This window comes from Melanerpes formicivorus, unplaced genomic scaffold, assembly GCF_026170545.1.
Source record: "Melanerpes formicivorus ecotype bairdi unplaced genomic scaffold, bMelFor1.0.p_v2 SCAF_39, whole genome shotgun sequence".
Lineage (NCBI taxonomy): Eukaryota > Metazoa > Chordata > Aves > Piciformes > Picidae > Melanerpes > Melanerpes formicivorus.
This window is the reverse complement of record NW_027142391.1, coordinates 5891974-5908322: the sequence shown is the minus strand read 5'-3', so window position 1 is coordinate 5908322 and position 16349 is coordinate 5891974. Positions and strand designations below refer to the sequence as shown.

General features: G+C 41.2%; 1 protein-coding gene across 6 annotated transcripts in view; it reads right to left on the bottom strand.

Annotated features, from left to right (window-relative positions):
- The window catches only part of VPS13D (vacuolar protein sorting 13 homolog D), a 101284-nt gene that overhangs the window by 83225 nt on the left and 1710 nt on the right, over positions 1–16349 (bottom strand). For 5 of the 6 annotated variants that reach the window (XM_068158467.1, XM_068158466.1, XM_068158471.1 and 2 more), the window contains 18 exons: positions 14872–15043; positions 13969–14046; positions 13565–13755; positions 13020–13100; positions 11712–11828; positions 11415–11519; positions 10984–11154; positions 10082–10182; positions 9345–9513; positions 9137–9229; positions 8225–8429; positions 7542–7721; positions 6944–7074; positions 6177–6249; positions 5492–5662; positions 3479–3609; positions 2722–2854; positions 38–2254 (listed from right to left, as the gene is read on the bottom strand). In XM_068158467.1, coding sequence (XP_068014568.1) covers positions 38–2254; positions 2722–2854; positions 3479–3609; positions 5492–5662; positions 6177–6249; positions 6944–7074; positions 7542–7721; positions 8225–8429; positions 9137–9229; positions 9345–9513; positions 10082–10182; positions 10984–11154; positions 11415–11519; positions 11712–11828; positions 13020–13100; positions 13565–13755; positions 13969–14046; positions 14872–14968 — 4444 coding nt within the window. In that variant the 5' untranslated portion in view covers positions 14969–15043. Of the gene's footprint in view, positions 1–37; positions 2255–2721; positions 2855–3478; positions 3610–5491; positions 5663–6176; positions 6250–6943; positions 7075–7541; positions 7722–8224; positions 8430–9136; positions 9230–9344; positions 9514–10081; positions 10183–10983; positions 11155–11414; positions 11520–11711; positions 11829–13019; positions 13101–13564; positions 13756–13968; positions 14047–14871; positions 15044–15926; positions 15999–16349 lie in introns of all 6 variants that reach the window. The other variant, XM_068158468.1, reaches the window with a different exon arrangement.

The following is a 16349-nucleotide window of genomic DNA, read 5'->3' as shown; positions in this document are numbered from 1 at the left end:
CATGGTAAAATAATTAAGAGTCCTCTGATTAACATACCATGGCCTTTATGTAATGATTCAAAGAAGTCATGACGAGTAAAATGAGATTCTTCCTGGCTACTAACACTAGCAGGACCTGAAGAATGCAGCCCATGAGCAATTTCACTCGCAGGCTCCTTCTTGCTTGTAAATTGGCTGCTGTTTAAAGAATACATTTTAATGTCCTTAATTTCAACTTGCAGTCTATCACTTGTAGATTCATCTTCTCCTGGTACAAAATTCTGAATAGATATTTGTCCTAGGTGACCTACAAGCAGTTCAGAGCTGCCAGGCTTCCGAGGTATTGAAACAATTGGGGATTCAATGTTCACGTTTAATATAAGCTTTATGGTATCGGTTTGGAGAGGCTGTGACCCCAAGGCATAGCCTTCATTATCTTCTATGTTGGCAACATCTCGTGGCCGTGGCGTGGTATCAAACAAAGAGACCATCTCAGTGTACTCTGCAGTTTTAGTTGCCAAGACTGTAGTGACTTTTGAAGCTGCACTTTTCAGCATGCTGCGGAAATTCTCTTCCAGTTCATCCATTGACAAAGTCAGTTCTTTCAGAAATTTAGCTGAGTGGTTGTAGTGCAAGGAGGCCATCTTGAGGTTGAGAGAACATTCCTCTTTTGACTTTTCTGTGAAGGTGAAACTTAATGCATCTGGAAGGCTATTTCCATCATCAAGCCTAAAGAATAAAGACTCAAAGTAGTCATCACCAATGAGACCTTCATACCTTCCTGTATTCCCTATGCTGACAACATACTGGTTCTTAATACTATCTTGTGTGAGATCCATCAGGTGAAGGCATCCCAGAGAGCCATTTACATCCAGTTTACTACACATGGAGACATTGACTTTGGTGCCACCAATACTGGCTGTTGCAATTTTTCTGCCATATTTTTCTCCATTTGTCATGCCAACTGTCCTGAGAAGGAGTATGTTTAACCAGTGAATATCAACTGCTACCTCTGTGTTCTGTACATAGGTAGACTGGAAGGTTTCCTGTTCCCTCCAGTCTCTTTCCAAGTCAGTTATTAAAGGCTGAGGACTAGAATCTTCTTTTTCCTTTGGGAAGGATTTCTGGAGAAATCCAATCAGTTCAACAATAGTTTCTGGATTAAGGATGATATCCAGGTTGTTCACCTGCACAGAGATCACCTGCAGACTGCTATCCAGATTCATCGATGGGCATTCTGCACTCACAAACTGATACTCCAATTTGATCAGGGACTCTTGATCTTTCCCCCTGTTACCAGCTGAAGCATTTGGGGCTGTAGTGCATCTCTCTGTCAAACCTGATACATCAATGGGACGTGTCTCACGTGGCCCAGAAACTGGGGACTGAGCCCTGCTGTCTCGAAGACTTCCTGTTGGCACATCAAAACTCAGATTCTTATGAGAAGCCATCAAAAGGTCAAAATCTGTTCCGTATGTTTGCATTGTATCAACCAGCAACAGACCATGAACAGTCAGGGACACTTCAGCATCATATGGCCTCTTCACAAAATGGGCATTGGTGCCAAAAACCTTGAGCACAGAGATATACCGTCCATTACTTTCCACACCCAGCTGCATGCAGTTGACTTTGAATTCGGCCAAAAGCAGCTGAGATTCAACAAGAACCTCCCTGGTGTGCTGCTCCAGCATTACAACGCTCTGAGTTAGGTTCATTACAGAATCGTGCAAACTGCCAAGCTGCTCTACCCCTGCAAAAATCTTGTCCTTCCCCAAATGCAGGGCATCAGAAGGCTTTGCTTCAGATGTGCTCAGCTGTGTGCAACAGTTCTTCAGAGCCAGTATTTTGTCTTCATTGATATGAATTTTCAAGTCTGGCAGATTGCCAGACAAGACAGCTCCTGGGTACTTTGGGTCAGAGGTGTAGATCAACCTGCGCTCCAACTGCAGGTGAACGTTGAACTTTTCTACCACGTGAGTTGGACCCACATCACTATCTTGAACATGCTTCCAGTTGTCCTTCACTCGGCCCACCATGATCTGAAGGTCCATAAATGAAAGGGTGTATGTCTCATACATCTTTTTACTCATTAAGTGTGCTTGCAGCTGCTCTTCACTTATTTCTACTCCAGTAAATTCAGGCATTTTGATGCCACTGCTAGTGTTAGATTCCGGTGGTGGAGTATTGGGAGGAGTTGCAAGCGGTGTTTTATATTCCTCATCACTCAATTCATTGGCTTCTGAAGAAACAGTATCTGCACTCCTTTTAGATTCTTCTGTGGATTAAAAAAAAATAACAGTAAACAAACAGACAGAAGCATCCTCCTCCCTCCCTAGAGATTTCCCATCATTACCTGATCATCCTGTCTGAAGGAGTATGTTTTTTAAACACAGAGTATATCAGTACTGGCTTGGCCTCCCCTCACTGTCAATTTTTCCTTCTCAAGAGGAAATTCACTAAACTTCCTTTACATGTATGCAGATGCCAGTCTCAGTTCATTATAGAACCCATTAGAAGACACTATTGTCTCATTTTTAACCCAACTCTGATTACTACAAGATTTAATCAAGTAGTTGAACAAATAAATCCATGATTCTGCCTTTGCAATTCTTTTGATCCTCAAATTACAATGTGAAAATCTACACCTCTGTAGGGGAAATAACAGACATCTCTACTCTCTAGACAGAAGTTTCTGGGAGAAGGTGAGAAGAAAAGGAAAGCTGTAATAACCCTAGATCATACCTTGAGAATTGGTAAGTAATATTCTTCCCAGATCTACAACAACTAACACTGGATCTGCACATTTGAAATCATCAGGGAAGATCACCTGAGGGGCAGAAATATCAAGGCACACAGTCCAGCTTTTGCTGTTTTCCTGAAAGTTAAGAAGAAAGACACACCAGACCATAAGAAATCACTTCCCTTCACATACAACAAAAAAGCCATGTCAAACAGATCAATCTAGTTAGACACTTTTTCACCCAAGGAGCTAACCTGCAAAACCCTCAGCTACACTGAAGTTTGGCAGCTGCTCCCATCACAGACATTTTTAGTAGGTGAAACATCCCATGGTATGTCCCTCTACAGAGGGACTCCCCATCTCTAAGCTGAGGAGAGTGAATCTACCTCCATAGCTAAGAGAAGGCATCAGCCATTTACAGACATGATCAGACAAATCCTTGTCAAGGCCATCCATAAATTCAGTAAGATCGATGCAACAGAGCTCCAATGCACACCAGAGCCAACAAGCTGGCATGAAGCCAGCTGAGAACAGGGTCAAGAACACAATGCTACTATTCTTCCATTAATCACAACAGGTCTGCACCACAAAAATGGACTGTCAGCCCAAGGAATATCACAATGCCGTACATAAAACTCCCCACTGTCTTAAAAACAATACCACAGAAACTGAGAACAAAACATCCCCCTCTTAGGAGCTTTGAGTGCTAAAACATACATCAAGACAGCCTACATAAACAATTTGGGAGCAGAAACTTACAATGAAGTCCCCTACTAGTAAACGATCAATAGTCTGCCTGATTTCAGCTTTGGTCTGCATTTTCAGCTTGTTGTACTGTCTTCTGGCAGCTTCAGCCACTCTTGCCTCTAACTCGGACTGATATCCAAAACCTGCACAAGACACACAAAGCTGACTAGGTATAATTTTGTTCACCTGTTATTGAATCAGAAAAAAAAAAATACAAAGAGAAAGAAGAAAAGATCTAGCTTTCATTTCAGCAGTACAATAAAGGACAGGAAAACAGAGCAGTTGAAAGCTGCACCTAGACACCAGGTTGCTTCATAGAAAAAAAAAGGAAGCATCGAAGCACAGAAAAATGCCACTAGAAGAACAATTCCCAATCTTTTGTTTGGTTTTGACAGATCTTGTCTGGTTTATCAGCCAGGCAGAGAGGGACCTGGGGGTGCTGGTTGATGGTAGGATGAACATGAGCCTGCAGTGTGCCCAGGCAACCAGGAGGGCCAATGGCATCCTGGCCTGCATTAAGAACAGTGTGGCCAGCAGGAGCAGGGAGGTCATTCTGCCCCTGTACACTGCACTGGTTAGGCCACACCTCGAGTCCTGTGTCCAGTTCTGGGCCCCTCAGTTTAGGAAGGAGGTTGACTTGCTGGAACGAGTCCAGAGAAGGGCAACGAAGTTAGTGAGGGGCTTGGAACACAGCCCTATGAGGAGAGACTGAGGGAGCTGGGGCTGCTTAGCCTGGAGAGGAGGAGACTCAGGGGTGACCTTATTGCTCTCTACAACTACCTGAAGGGGGGTTGTAAACAGGCAGAGGTTGGTCTCTTCTCCCAAGCAGCCAGCACCAGAACAAGAGGACACAGTCTCAGGCTGCGCCAGGGGAGGTCAGGCTGGAGGTCAGGAGGAAGTTTTACACAGAGAGAGAGATTGCCCATTGGAATGGGCTGCCCGGGGAGGTGGTGGAGTCGCCGTCACTGGAGGTGTTCAGGAGGAGACTTGACAGGGTGCTTGGTGCCATGGGTTAGTTGATTAGGTGGTGTTGGGTGATAGGTTGGACGTGATGATCTTGAAGGTCTCTTCCAACCTGGTCTGGTCTGGTCTATTCTATTCTATTCTATCTAACAGACCTTCAACCTGAGTTACTAAATTTGAGGGAGACAGTAAGGGTGATAAGTATGGCAGCAGAGGAAACACTGACTAAAGGTCAGCTCCTGTGGAATGTGCAGGCAATCTTTTTAGTTTGATCGTTGGGCTTGTTTGATTTAAACTTTAGCTCTAAGGTTTACTGAATACTCTCACCTTGACAGAACAGGTAAATGCCATCTCCTGTGCCAGATAACTTAAATCTTTTGCTGTTTGCCAAAAAAAAATCAGCTCTCCATTGATTTCAGGGAGAGGTTACAAAAACAGGCCTCCCTATTCACACATTTTAATTTAGGCAGCATCAACATCCACCAGGTGGTAGAGCAGCAACTTGCAATTTTAAAGTAGAAATTTCAGGAGTCTGCCCCAGTAAAACCCTGATTCAGTTAAAGAAGCAAAGACCAAAAAACATTCAGAGAAGACTCAAGAGTATGGTTTGATTTCATCATAGTATCATAGTATCATTCAGGGTTGGAAGGGACCACAAGGATCATCTAGTTCCAACCCCCCTGCCATGGGCAGGGACACCCCACACTAGATCAGGCTGGCCAGAGCCTCATCCAGCCTGGTCTTAAACGCCTCCGGGGACGGGGCCTCGACCAGTATAACTTAGGTTGGAAAGGACCTCGAGGATCATCGAGTTCAACCTATCAACACAGACCCCATGACTAGACCACGGCACCAAGTGCCACGTCCAGTCTCCTCTTGAACGCCTCCAGGGATGGGGACTCAACCACCTCCCTGGGCAGCACATTCATAGTATCATAGTGGTGATTGATCAGTGCGTTACATTTCGAAGAATGAAAAGGAACAAAAATCAAAGATAAAAAAAGATGCAACCCCACCAAAAAATCCCCCAACCCCACCAAAAAAAAGCACAAAAAGGTTAACCTGAGGTATGAACCCTTCCCTTGTAGAAGAAGTCAGCTACTTTCTTAATGGCTTGTGGATTGTAAATAATGTTTAGAGGTCTGGTACTGACTTCCAGGCGCCTCTCGAAATTGCTGTGGATTGGATTTCTTTCATAAAGCATCTCAAACACTGGGGCGTCAGGATCTGCAACTGAGGAAGAAATCAGTTACAAAACACAGTTGCAAACCCCCATCCAAACCAACCAAATAAATAAAAGCAAAAAATCAACCCCCAAAGAATTTCACCACTCATTTCCAACTGCTACCATTAGGAAAACAGGACCTCTGAAAATTGTTTGGTAACAGAAAAGCAAGAACCATGACCGACCTCTACAATCAACAAAATTCAACATGCCTGTACATACAGACACGTTTTCAGAACTGGGGTCCTAGTGTTAAACTCTTGAAAAGATGTTTTCTTCTGTTTTTAAAACAAGACAGAGAGCAAGTGCAACTCCCACTGTCTTGAAATACTTTTACTCACTCCATTTCAGTCAACTCGCACACACCTTTATGCCTGAACAAAGCCTCTAGGCTTTTATCTTTGCTATCTGCAAAAATACATTCGCAAGAATTCAGACTTTAGACACCCAGTTTTGAAAGTTCTGCTCTGTGGGAATTCTACCATGTATTTGTTATCTTCAAACATAAAAGGAAATCTTTACCAGTGTTCTGATTAGTCATTTCTGAGGACAAACTCTGGAGTCCAAAGGAAGACATGCAGCCAACCTCTTTTTGCTGGGAAGAATAAAAAAGGAAAAGATAGTTTAGGTAAAACCAACCAAGTCACCTGATACAAGCACAAAAGTCTTTGCTGTATTAGTCTTATAGTTAGTTTCTAAGTTCATGTACAATCATCTCAGACTACAGACATCATTTATTTGCATGATGCAATCCGCAGAAGTATGTCTAAAGCTCACGCTGCCTACGTAAGAGCAGACAGACTAAAGTGCACACTTCAGCCTGTTCTCTACAATGACAAAGTACAAAACGTGAGAAATTCTCATAAGTACAGTCAAATGTTGTTTGCTCAGAAGAGGTACTTGAAATCTTTTCATCATTTCATTAAGAAGGAAGGAAAGAATAGTCTGTATTTCTGCTCTAGGTGTAGCAGTACACAGGTGTAATAAAATCTTACTGGGACCCAAGAGCTTTAGAAAACAGAACAATCACTGACTGTTCCAAAAATCAAACCTTGTTCAACAAGTCATCTTCTTCCCAACACATGCAATTGTAACATTAGCATTGCAAGCATAGAGAGCAAACAATGATCTCTGGAAAAGGAGGGGGAAAGTTAAGTCCAACAAGTGGAAATTCATCTCCAAGACTAATGCGTGTTCTCTTTCTGAGATAATACACACCAAGAAGAACGTGTCGAGTCTTGGAATATAACTATTTCATAACCCTAAAAGAGTGGTTTTTTTTCACCTACAGGATTTGGGAAAACAAGAACTGGAAATATGGTCCCTTCTGTTGCCAAATCCCTCAGAAAAAGACCACCAAGCCGAACTTTGAGAAGGGAAGAATTTCTGCAAGGAAGGGATTCTGCTAAGATCTTCACACCTGGAATAGAAATACATGAATGGCTTTTATCACTTTGAGTACACAGCACAGGCTTTGTTTGCATGTTACAGAAAACATTCATCATCCAACACATAAGCCCTTTGAAAGGACTTGTAAAATGGTTTAAGCTGGAAGAGACCTTTATAGCTCATATAATCCAACCCCATAGATTTGTTTGTTTAAACAACTGAAGACAGAAATACATCACAAGGAGTATGAAGCAAGTATTTCCACTGCTGCCTTCCTTTCACAATGTCTAAAATTAGATTTCTGTGTTGAAATCACTCACACATCTGAAGAGAGAAACGAACTTCCACTTGATACAGCAATTTCCTCAAGCTGCTCTCATCTTTTAAATTTGAACTTTGTTTCAGTATAGTAATTAAAAGAGTTAGAAGTCAAAGGAAGGTCTGGAAGTGGACAAAGCTCTAGTCTTCTATGAGAAAGAAGAGAAATGGACTTGATACCTGAAAACTCCAGCTGCATAAAAGCAGTCTCCTCAGCATGCATCATCTTCTTTTTCCTATGCAGCAGGGTGAAAGAACCACCCTGCAACTGCAGATTTAATTTAGCAAAAACATGATCTCTCTTTGTAAAGGTATTCATGCTAGAAGCATCTGCAGCAGGATCAAAAAATTCATCTGCACCTAATGAAAAAAAATAAACAACAAAACACACAATGAAAGTTTCTGGAAGTTACTGAAGAATCTGAAACTGAAAACTGAGATTCCCCCAGTTTTAGGAGCGAGCAACATAAACCAAGAATAGAGCAGATTCACCTACTTCCTTAACAAAACTGAATATCCCATAGAGCAGTACTTCAATTAAGGTAATGTAAACCTGAATTTACAGATTCCAGTACTGTTAGTGGTACACCCAGTCACACCATGCTGCCTGACCCATAAACATCTATAACAGTGGAAACCAATGTATTCATATACCCCTCTAGAAATAAGCAGGTACACCAGGCACTGAGATTTTTTGGACAGGCTAACCTTTAGACAGGCTCTGCTGCCCAAGTACACTAGGTGACACACAACCTTTGAACAGCGCAGAACCGAAGAGTTGCTTCTGTTCACTTTCACCAGGTATCTAACTATGGCAGCATTAACAGCCTTGGATACAAACAGAACCCCCTGGATTTCCATACCCAGTATTTCTTCTGGATTCCACTGTTCCTTTGGGTCTGGCAGCAGCCCTTCAAAAGCTTCACCTTCGTATGTTTGCTGAGCATATCCATACCAGCCTCCCCAGCCAGGAAACCAGGACTGAAGGTATTGCAGCATCCCAGTGCCATGTGCAGACTCTGTGCTAGGGGAGCCTCCAGGGGTATCAGGCAATGGCTCTTTAATACTCTACATTTGAACATTGAAGACAAACACATTGCTGCTAAGTGAAGGAGTATCACAACCATACAGAAAAGTCACAATAAAACTACAATTTCATCTATTATTTATTCAGCACTCTTCAGTACACCACCAGGGATATTTTCAATCAATATTTAGCTTCTTAGGAGAGCAGCAGCAAAGAAATAACAAACATACCACCAGTTAAGGGCTGCATATTTATATAGGAAGCCATATGACAGTAGAAACACTAATTCAAAGAAAGTCATTAGACACCATAAAATGCTCTAAATTTCATCAGCTCTATCTGGAAGAGAGAAGATATTGTACCATTACAGAAACTAATTCATGTTTTATGGAGTGTGCTCAGGAAGCCATTTACATGAGGCTCATTTCTGCCATACATTTACTCCAGGAAAATACTCATTATAGCCCTTTACCTTCACTCTCTAACATGAAGAGTACCCACCCTAGGAAGTCTGGCAAAGACACTACTGAGAAAGATCATCATATGACTAGGGAAAAGACCTCACTGTGCAAGTGACACAAGAGTAAAAACTGCAGGAACTGAGCTCTGCTTGAAGTTTTAGCATTAATGCCACACTTCTAAATCAAACAAATACAGGCTACCACTCTCCAGCAGAATAGAATACACCACCTCACAACATTTCACTTCAAGACTCCAAATATTACCCCATGTGCAAAATGCTTCTCACCTCAGCTAGGTCATGGAATTTATCATGAACTATCTCATACAGTATCTTCAACTCCTCATAGGTTTGCTCATCCTCAATACGACGCATTTCTGCCTGAAAAGACATAAAGGCAAAGCCACTGCACTAAAGGAACATAGCATCTTGTTCACTAACATTTCTGTGATTCTGTATGATTCATCAACACTGGAGAAAATTCAAATCTAAATACCTCCTCTGCAGCAGACAGTGGCTCCCCCTTCAGCTTGCTGTAATACATGTCAGTGTAAGACACTGCATCTTGGGCCCGATGCAAGGCGAACTTCCAGCTGGAGCGTTGTCTCTGCTCCCTGATCTCTGACAGACTGGCATTCAAAGCAAACATCCACCACTCTCGGCAGCTGAAATGGTTTCAAATCACTGTATTACCAGCATTTCCAAAAACAAAATGTAGATCAAACTGGTGAAAGGTCCAGAATAGGCTCAGTGAAAAAGCAAGAGGGCAAGTGGCCAGAAAAAACACTGGTATTAGAGCCAGCACGTGTGGGCTGGTTCTGCAGAAGAGTGCAGTCCTATCACTTCAGAGGGATTGAGCAGAGCTGTTACATATTAGGAATAGACAACAAAATGTTGAGCTCCACAGAACCATAGTCTGAACTGGTACTATCTTATTTATCATGAAAAGAAACTTCATATGTGCTCTTTCCAGAAAGAACTTTTCCTAACACCTCAAGCACACACATGGGGGTAGAAACTCCAATTGATAATTTCAGTTCTTGGAAGCTGTGAAAGAAAGGTTTAAAGTCTGAATTACATCTGAATGTTTAAAACTGACTTATGAGGTATGAGAACAACACAAGAAAACTGAAACTCTAATGTATGATTTTTATCTACCTTTTAATGTGTCTTCACTCTTAGTAAGAGTTTTTATCAGCAGACTAAGACCAGCACAGGCACAGATATACTGACCTCTCTGTTACTGCAGCCTTTGGCCTCCACTTCCTGAACTTCAGCTGTCGTTCCTTCCTAGCCAGCTCCTTCAAAAATCCCATGATCTGCTGATACTGCATCTTTTAGTGAAACAAGACACTGATCAATTAGGCAACACTGCAGTGCTTTCCAAAGCAATAGGGAGGGGAAAACCAAACACGTGTGATTTTCAATTTGCAGGCTTCCACCTTCACAAACACAGAATGAAGCCTCCTTCCATCTCAGATTACCAGCCCGACATTAGCCCCTACTATACATCCTACACACTAACCCCACCATGCACCCCTCCTATTACTGCAAGAGGGAATCAAGAATGTAATTTTTTGGGGGGCAATAACCAGCTGCAGTAAAATACTTAAATCATTTTGAATGCTTGGATTGCTTAAACAAAATCCTTAACAAAGCATTTGTTTTCTGCTCCAGTAATTGGTATGTAAGATGCCAGAGACACTACCAGTTTTTTGACCCTGGAGGTATTTCACTGTTTGAATCAGCAACTGCTTTCTTAGAGAGAGGCAATTCAAGGTGGCATTTTACCATCATGATCTTCAGAAGCACTGAAATACCAACAAGAGCTGCAGTATGTGGGAAGGGAAAAATATACTTCATGTCAACCTACCCATCTGAATTTGCAGACATTGTGATAACCAAACATAAAGGACTACCTTCTGTATTCAGCCATTTTGTTAGGAACTGAACAAAAAGCAGAGCACAACCCAGCATGCAGGTACCTGGAGCCATCTTGAAGGCTAAGTACTTTGGACACCCAACACAGCCTAACACGGTTAACAGCTCAGCGTTCCTGATGGGCTCATTTGCCCTCCCACTCAACTGTCTCTGTCTCAGATATTGAGAGTTAAACAAAGATGGTTGGTATTTACCTGTGAAAGCTTCAAGGGTATGGTCTCAAGATGAATGTCACACTCAAGCCGCGGAGTCTGGCGTGATCTCAAAGGCTCCTTAGAACAATTTCTCTTGAGAAGAGCAGAAGTGCAAACAGGTTCCATGATGTAGTTATGATCACGATTTTCCATACTTTTATCCATTGCTTCCTGTGGGACACAAGCAAATTTATTTTCTAAGAATGAGTGCACAATACTTACTAAGATGCAGTGGCTTTGCATGCCAGTCCATTAAAAATCCTCTTAAGTATGCTCTCTCTTCACACCTTTATGGGCTTCACATGTATATTATCATCACAGCATGAAACCATACATTTCTGTTGCTCTTAAAAGCACCACATCCAAATAATTCAAAGCCAATTAGCTCTGCAATATAGGACACAGACTAACAACAAAATTCTCTCTTGTACCTGTAGCTTCCCAGGAGGCAGATCACCCAATAAAGTGCAGTTGGTATCCCAATAAATACTGAAGTCAGCAACATCCAACTGTTTTTTCCTCATCAGCTTCTCCACCTGAAGTAAGAGGAATAGAGGCAAGATCACAAACACACCATGTGAGAATTTCCAGTTCCATATGCTAAATAAACAGTATGAAACGCCCAAATCCATTTATTACAATAACCAGAAGTTTATTAACATGCCATACGTTTTACTATTTACTAGCACCCATAAAATAGAGCATCAGACCTCAGCTGCCATACTCACTGGTTCAAACACTGCATTTTGCATCGACACGTTTTTGATGCATATGCCAAAGGCAAATGGCTGCAGAGGATTCGTGACACCATCTTCAAATCTCAAATGGACATCCTGAATTTTTAACTAGGAAAAAAAAAATATTACTAGAGACAAGTATTTCCCTCAGAGTGGCCAGCAGTAAGCACTATTCATTAATACTAAGGCAATTTGTTATTTAATTGCTGCAATTCCCCAGCCAGCCCAGAACAACTAGCCTCTTTCACAAGCCAGTGTACTTTATGTTGCTACCCTACTATTCTCCATTTTAAAGGCAAATATGTAATTGCTTAAGACACAAATCTAGTTCATGTACCAGAATCACCAGTACAAGCCAGAATTACAAACAAATAACCATACAAGGTGACCCAAACTTAATTTTATGTTGGTAAAAACTTTGAAAGCACCAAGTTACTGTGATTCCCCAGAGTCCAGGACAGAGAAAAGTATAACTTAAGCTCCTGAACGAAATTATTCTTCTCAAGCATAACAGGATAAACAAGAAGTCTGCAGTATCTTGCTACTAAACTACCTCTAGTGAGTTGAAATGCAACCAAATACTATAGGCTGCCTATCTGAAGGCAAGGAGAAAGAAGGATAATCCTTTCATGGAGGCGAGCAGACAACCTTTAGCAAGCAGTATGAAGAAAGCTTCTGGTTCTTAAAACATAAATTATGTCAATGTTGCTAAAATGTCATCAGCAACACAGCAACATTAGCAACTGCACTAGGATTTCCAAAGGCAAAAAGCAACAGAGTGTAACAGCCACTTTTGAGTCACTTTGAAACCTAAAAGATAGATGGCAGATTTTTATCAAATAGTAGAAAAAGGATAACTGAAGCCCTTGAGAGGCAATGTGCAGTCAAATAATCAAGATCATAGATCAGCAGAGATTTGTTTCTTTACAAGTCATCTTTTTAACAACACAAATCATGCTCTTTGCTTTGTAAACCATTCAGTTGTTTTGGTGGGTTCATAAATCAAAGAATTTCAACGTGAGCAAAATCCACCAGATTCCATGCAAATTCTTTCTCCAGATAGTGTTACAAACAAAAAGTTCATGTTTTCCCTGGCACAAGTAGGATGAAGGGGTTTTCCTTCCCAGAAGTCCCCTTGAGGACTAGTTTAAGACTGAAGTTACAAAGGTTCAGTCTGAAAAGGGACTGTGCTCTGCCAAACATCTGCCTTTGATTTACATATTTCTTCTCTGAGGACTACACAATGGGAAGCACAGGGTAATTCTTCAGTGGGAAAAGCTTTACAATGCAAAGGCTTACTTCAATGTTCTCTACAATTCGTGTGACTACAGACGCAGTAACCGAGTACCAGTAGGATTCTCCTTTCTGCTGTCGTTCTTTCTAAAAGAGAAAAGAAGGATAAGCATTAACCACCTCTGTAACAGCTGGGCAGGAAACAATACACCTGTTACACTGAAATTGCTGTCAATAGGGAGAATGAAAATAAACTATTTCAGTATCTCCAAGATAGAACCATAGAATAGCTGAGATTGGAAAGGCCTTAGAGATCAACCTCCCAACCAAGGGCAGGGATGTCCCTCAACTAAACTTGGCTGCTCAAGGCCTCATCCAACCTGGCCTTGAACACCCCTAGGGAGGAGGCATTCACAACCTCCCAACCTATTCCAGAGTCTCAGCACATGTGGGACACACAAGATGATGGGGTGAGGCAGAAATAGCACTACGTTAGCACGTATGAATCAAATTCTAACTTAGCTCCATATGCATTTGTTCTACTTGTTAGACGTCAGCGAAACCCATCTACCACAGCAGTTTCCTCAACATAAAAGACAAGCATGACTCACTTTCCATTTTTCTTCAAGAGCTAGAAGAAGGGCTTTCTTGTGTTCTCTTTCTTGCAACTTCTCCCTTTCCTCATCAAAATCTTCTTTTTTTTCTGGTGCACCAATTAAGTGCAGTTTTGAGACAGATATCACCCATGGATCCACGTGTGGGCGACAGAAAGGTATCTGGAGCGTTATTTTGCCAATGAAACCTACATACACAAAATACAGACAGATCAGATTCCTGGATAAACATACTTCATCATTCTTGGAAAACCTGAAAGAAAAAGTGGTGCAAGAAAGAAACAAGACAAACCAGAACTGGATAACCTGACAACCAGGCTACTTAATTTGTTCAAGCTCCTGACTCACAGGTAAAGATTCTTCCTGTTTATTTGTCCTGCACACACAAGCAAAATACAAACCTGCCTTTACTTCAAATGGTAATTCCAGTTCCTTCAAGGCATCCTTCTTTAGAGGCAAGTTTTCCAATTCAACAGCACCTACACAAAGCAAGAAAAAAAAAAGGCAAGTCTTAAACAAAATAACATCAAACAATGCTAACTTTAACATTAGAAGCCTAAAATGAATAATAAACAGGATTTCATGAGAAAAATCAATCTACCACTTCAAGCTGTGTTACAAATGCAATGGTTATTTAATATACTTGTTAATTTTCCAATGCCATGTCTTCAAGCTATTTGATGAGGTCAACTAGAAACAATCTTCTGCATGGCTTCAGATCTGAACTTGATTGTAACCAAGGAGAAAGCCTCTTCTCTCTTCTCAAAAGAGGTACTTCAAATATTTTCTCAATGGTACAAAAAGGAGACACAGAAAAGCTATGAAGTATAATACAACACTCTCCAGGTAACAGCAGCAAAAGGTAAATTAGAAGGCACTGATCTGAGGACTCTGTAAAAGTACAAAACTCATGAAAGTAACATGGCATAATATGACATAAACCAGAAGTATTAATTAGAAGGGAGTAACTACTAACACCAAAAGAGGTAAGGAATACAGAACACTTTCTGCATAATCCCTCAACAGTAAAGTTACTGAACACTACACTCAAATATTACCTACATCAAACCTGCTGGTAAGATATGCTGAGCATACCTGGGCAAGTTTCACAGAAATTGGTGTAGCAGTGTTGATAAAAAGCAGCAGAGACAGGAACACAAGAGAAGTCATTATTCCTTGCAAAGTGCTAGCATGTAACTCTATGGAAAGGGTTGCTACCAATGTTAAACACAATATTAAGTAATAACCTTCCAGTGAGTAAAACACAGAATAAAAACACTACAGAAAATATCACAAGGCCTCACCCTTTAGAAGAGCCACTGAAAGTTGGTCTGTGTTCAGGTTATTGACATATTTGCCCAAATAGGTGTTGAGGACCCAGGCTACCAACCCTTCCAACATGACTGTCCTAGAAGAAGGCGACTAACGTTTTTCTGTCATTTTCTGGATTTCTCTTTCATAATTACAGTCTCAACTCTGAAAGAAAAAAAACATAAGGGAGATGATTGTCTGAAATACAGTCTGAGCAGAGCTGACTTACTGTTATCTCTGTAATTCTTATTGTTATCAATCTAAAAAGCAGTAAAATCACTGAGCTTGATTTCTGCCCTAAAATACGCTTTATGCCACACCCTTCTAAGTCTTCCATCAGTTTCATGGAGCTTTGATGATTGCACACCATCCCCATTTGCAAATTAAGTTGATCTTTCCATCCTTTTTCTCATCAAACCACCATATTTTGTTGCAATAATCAGGAAGGTTCATCTACAATCCTAGTCCAGAAAGGAAGACTAAAAATCCACACTGATTGGCAGCACTTTTGTACTGGCCTCCTCGACTTCTGCTGCCAGTGTTTTCCTCAAGTTGCTGGCATCCTGGTTTTGGACCCCTGGTCAAAAGTACCTGCCCAGAGCCTCTGACTGTATTTTTGTACAATTCTTATGTGATCTGTGTTAACAACTCACCCTACCCAAAGCCCTTTGTTGGGATGAGTGTATGTGTGGGAATTACTCAGTCACAAGCTGCATATACAGCTCAACAGTTGCTCTAAAGTTCTCAAAGTGATACCTTACAAGAAAAGGTAAAAGGCTACAGTATGGAAGCAACACTAGTTATATATGCAAACATATCCCTTTGTACTCTTCTCCAACAGTTTCTGTTTTGACACATGTGGCAAGCAAGACCACTAAAACCCTAAGCCCTTATTCAAGGTTTAAATGGTGAATTGCAAAACTACCCTTAGCTTCTGCAAGGGCAGGATCAAGCAGGTTATTACAGTGAGGTAATAAGCCTGCAGGCTGTATCTTGCAGTTAGACATGCATCAGTTCTGTGTTTAGCTATGTCCCCAACACCACATACCTCCCTAATCCAGCATACATAAGATTGGGCTCTACAGAGCAGAACACTAAGTTATGGCAGACCTCTTTACACCTGACAAGAGAAGAAAATTACAACTTCAAGACACACATTTGAAATTTTATACCAAGGGATTTCCCACAGTGAGGTTTGCTTGATTTAGGCCCCAACATTAAAGCCTTTATTTCTTAAAATAAACTGGGGAGGAGGGGAAAAAAAACCAACAAACCCAACAAAACCAAAACACAACCAAAACAGGGAATGGAAACATTTAACTAGTAACAGTTAACTAAAATAATCAGATTTAAGCAAATATTGAAACACTTTTCCTAAAGGCTGCAAAGTGAAACTATGCTGCCAGGCAGAATGGAACACAAATATCCTACCACAGGAAAGTTACATCCAGTTAAAGCTCATCTTCATGTG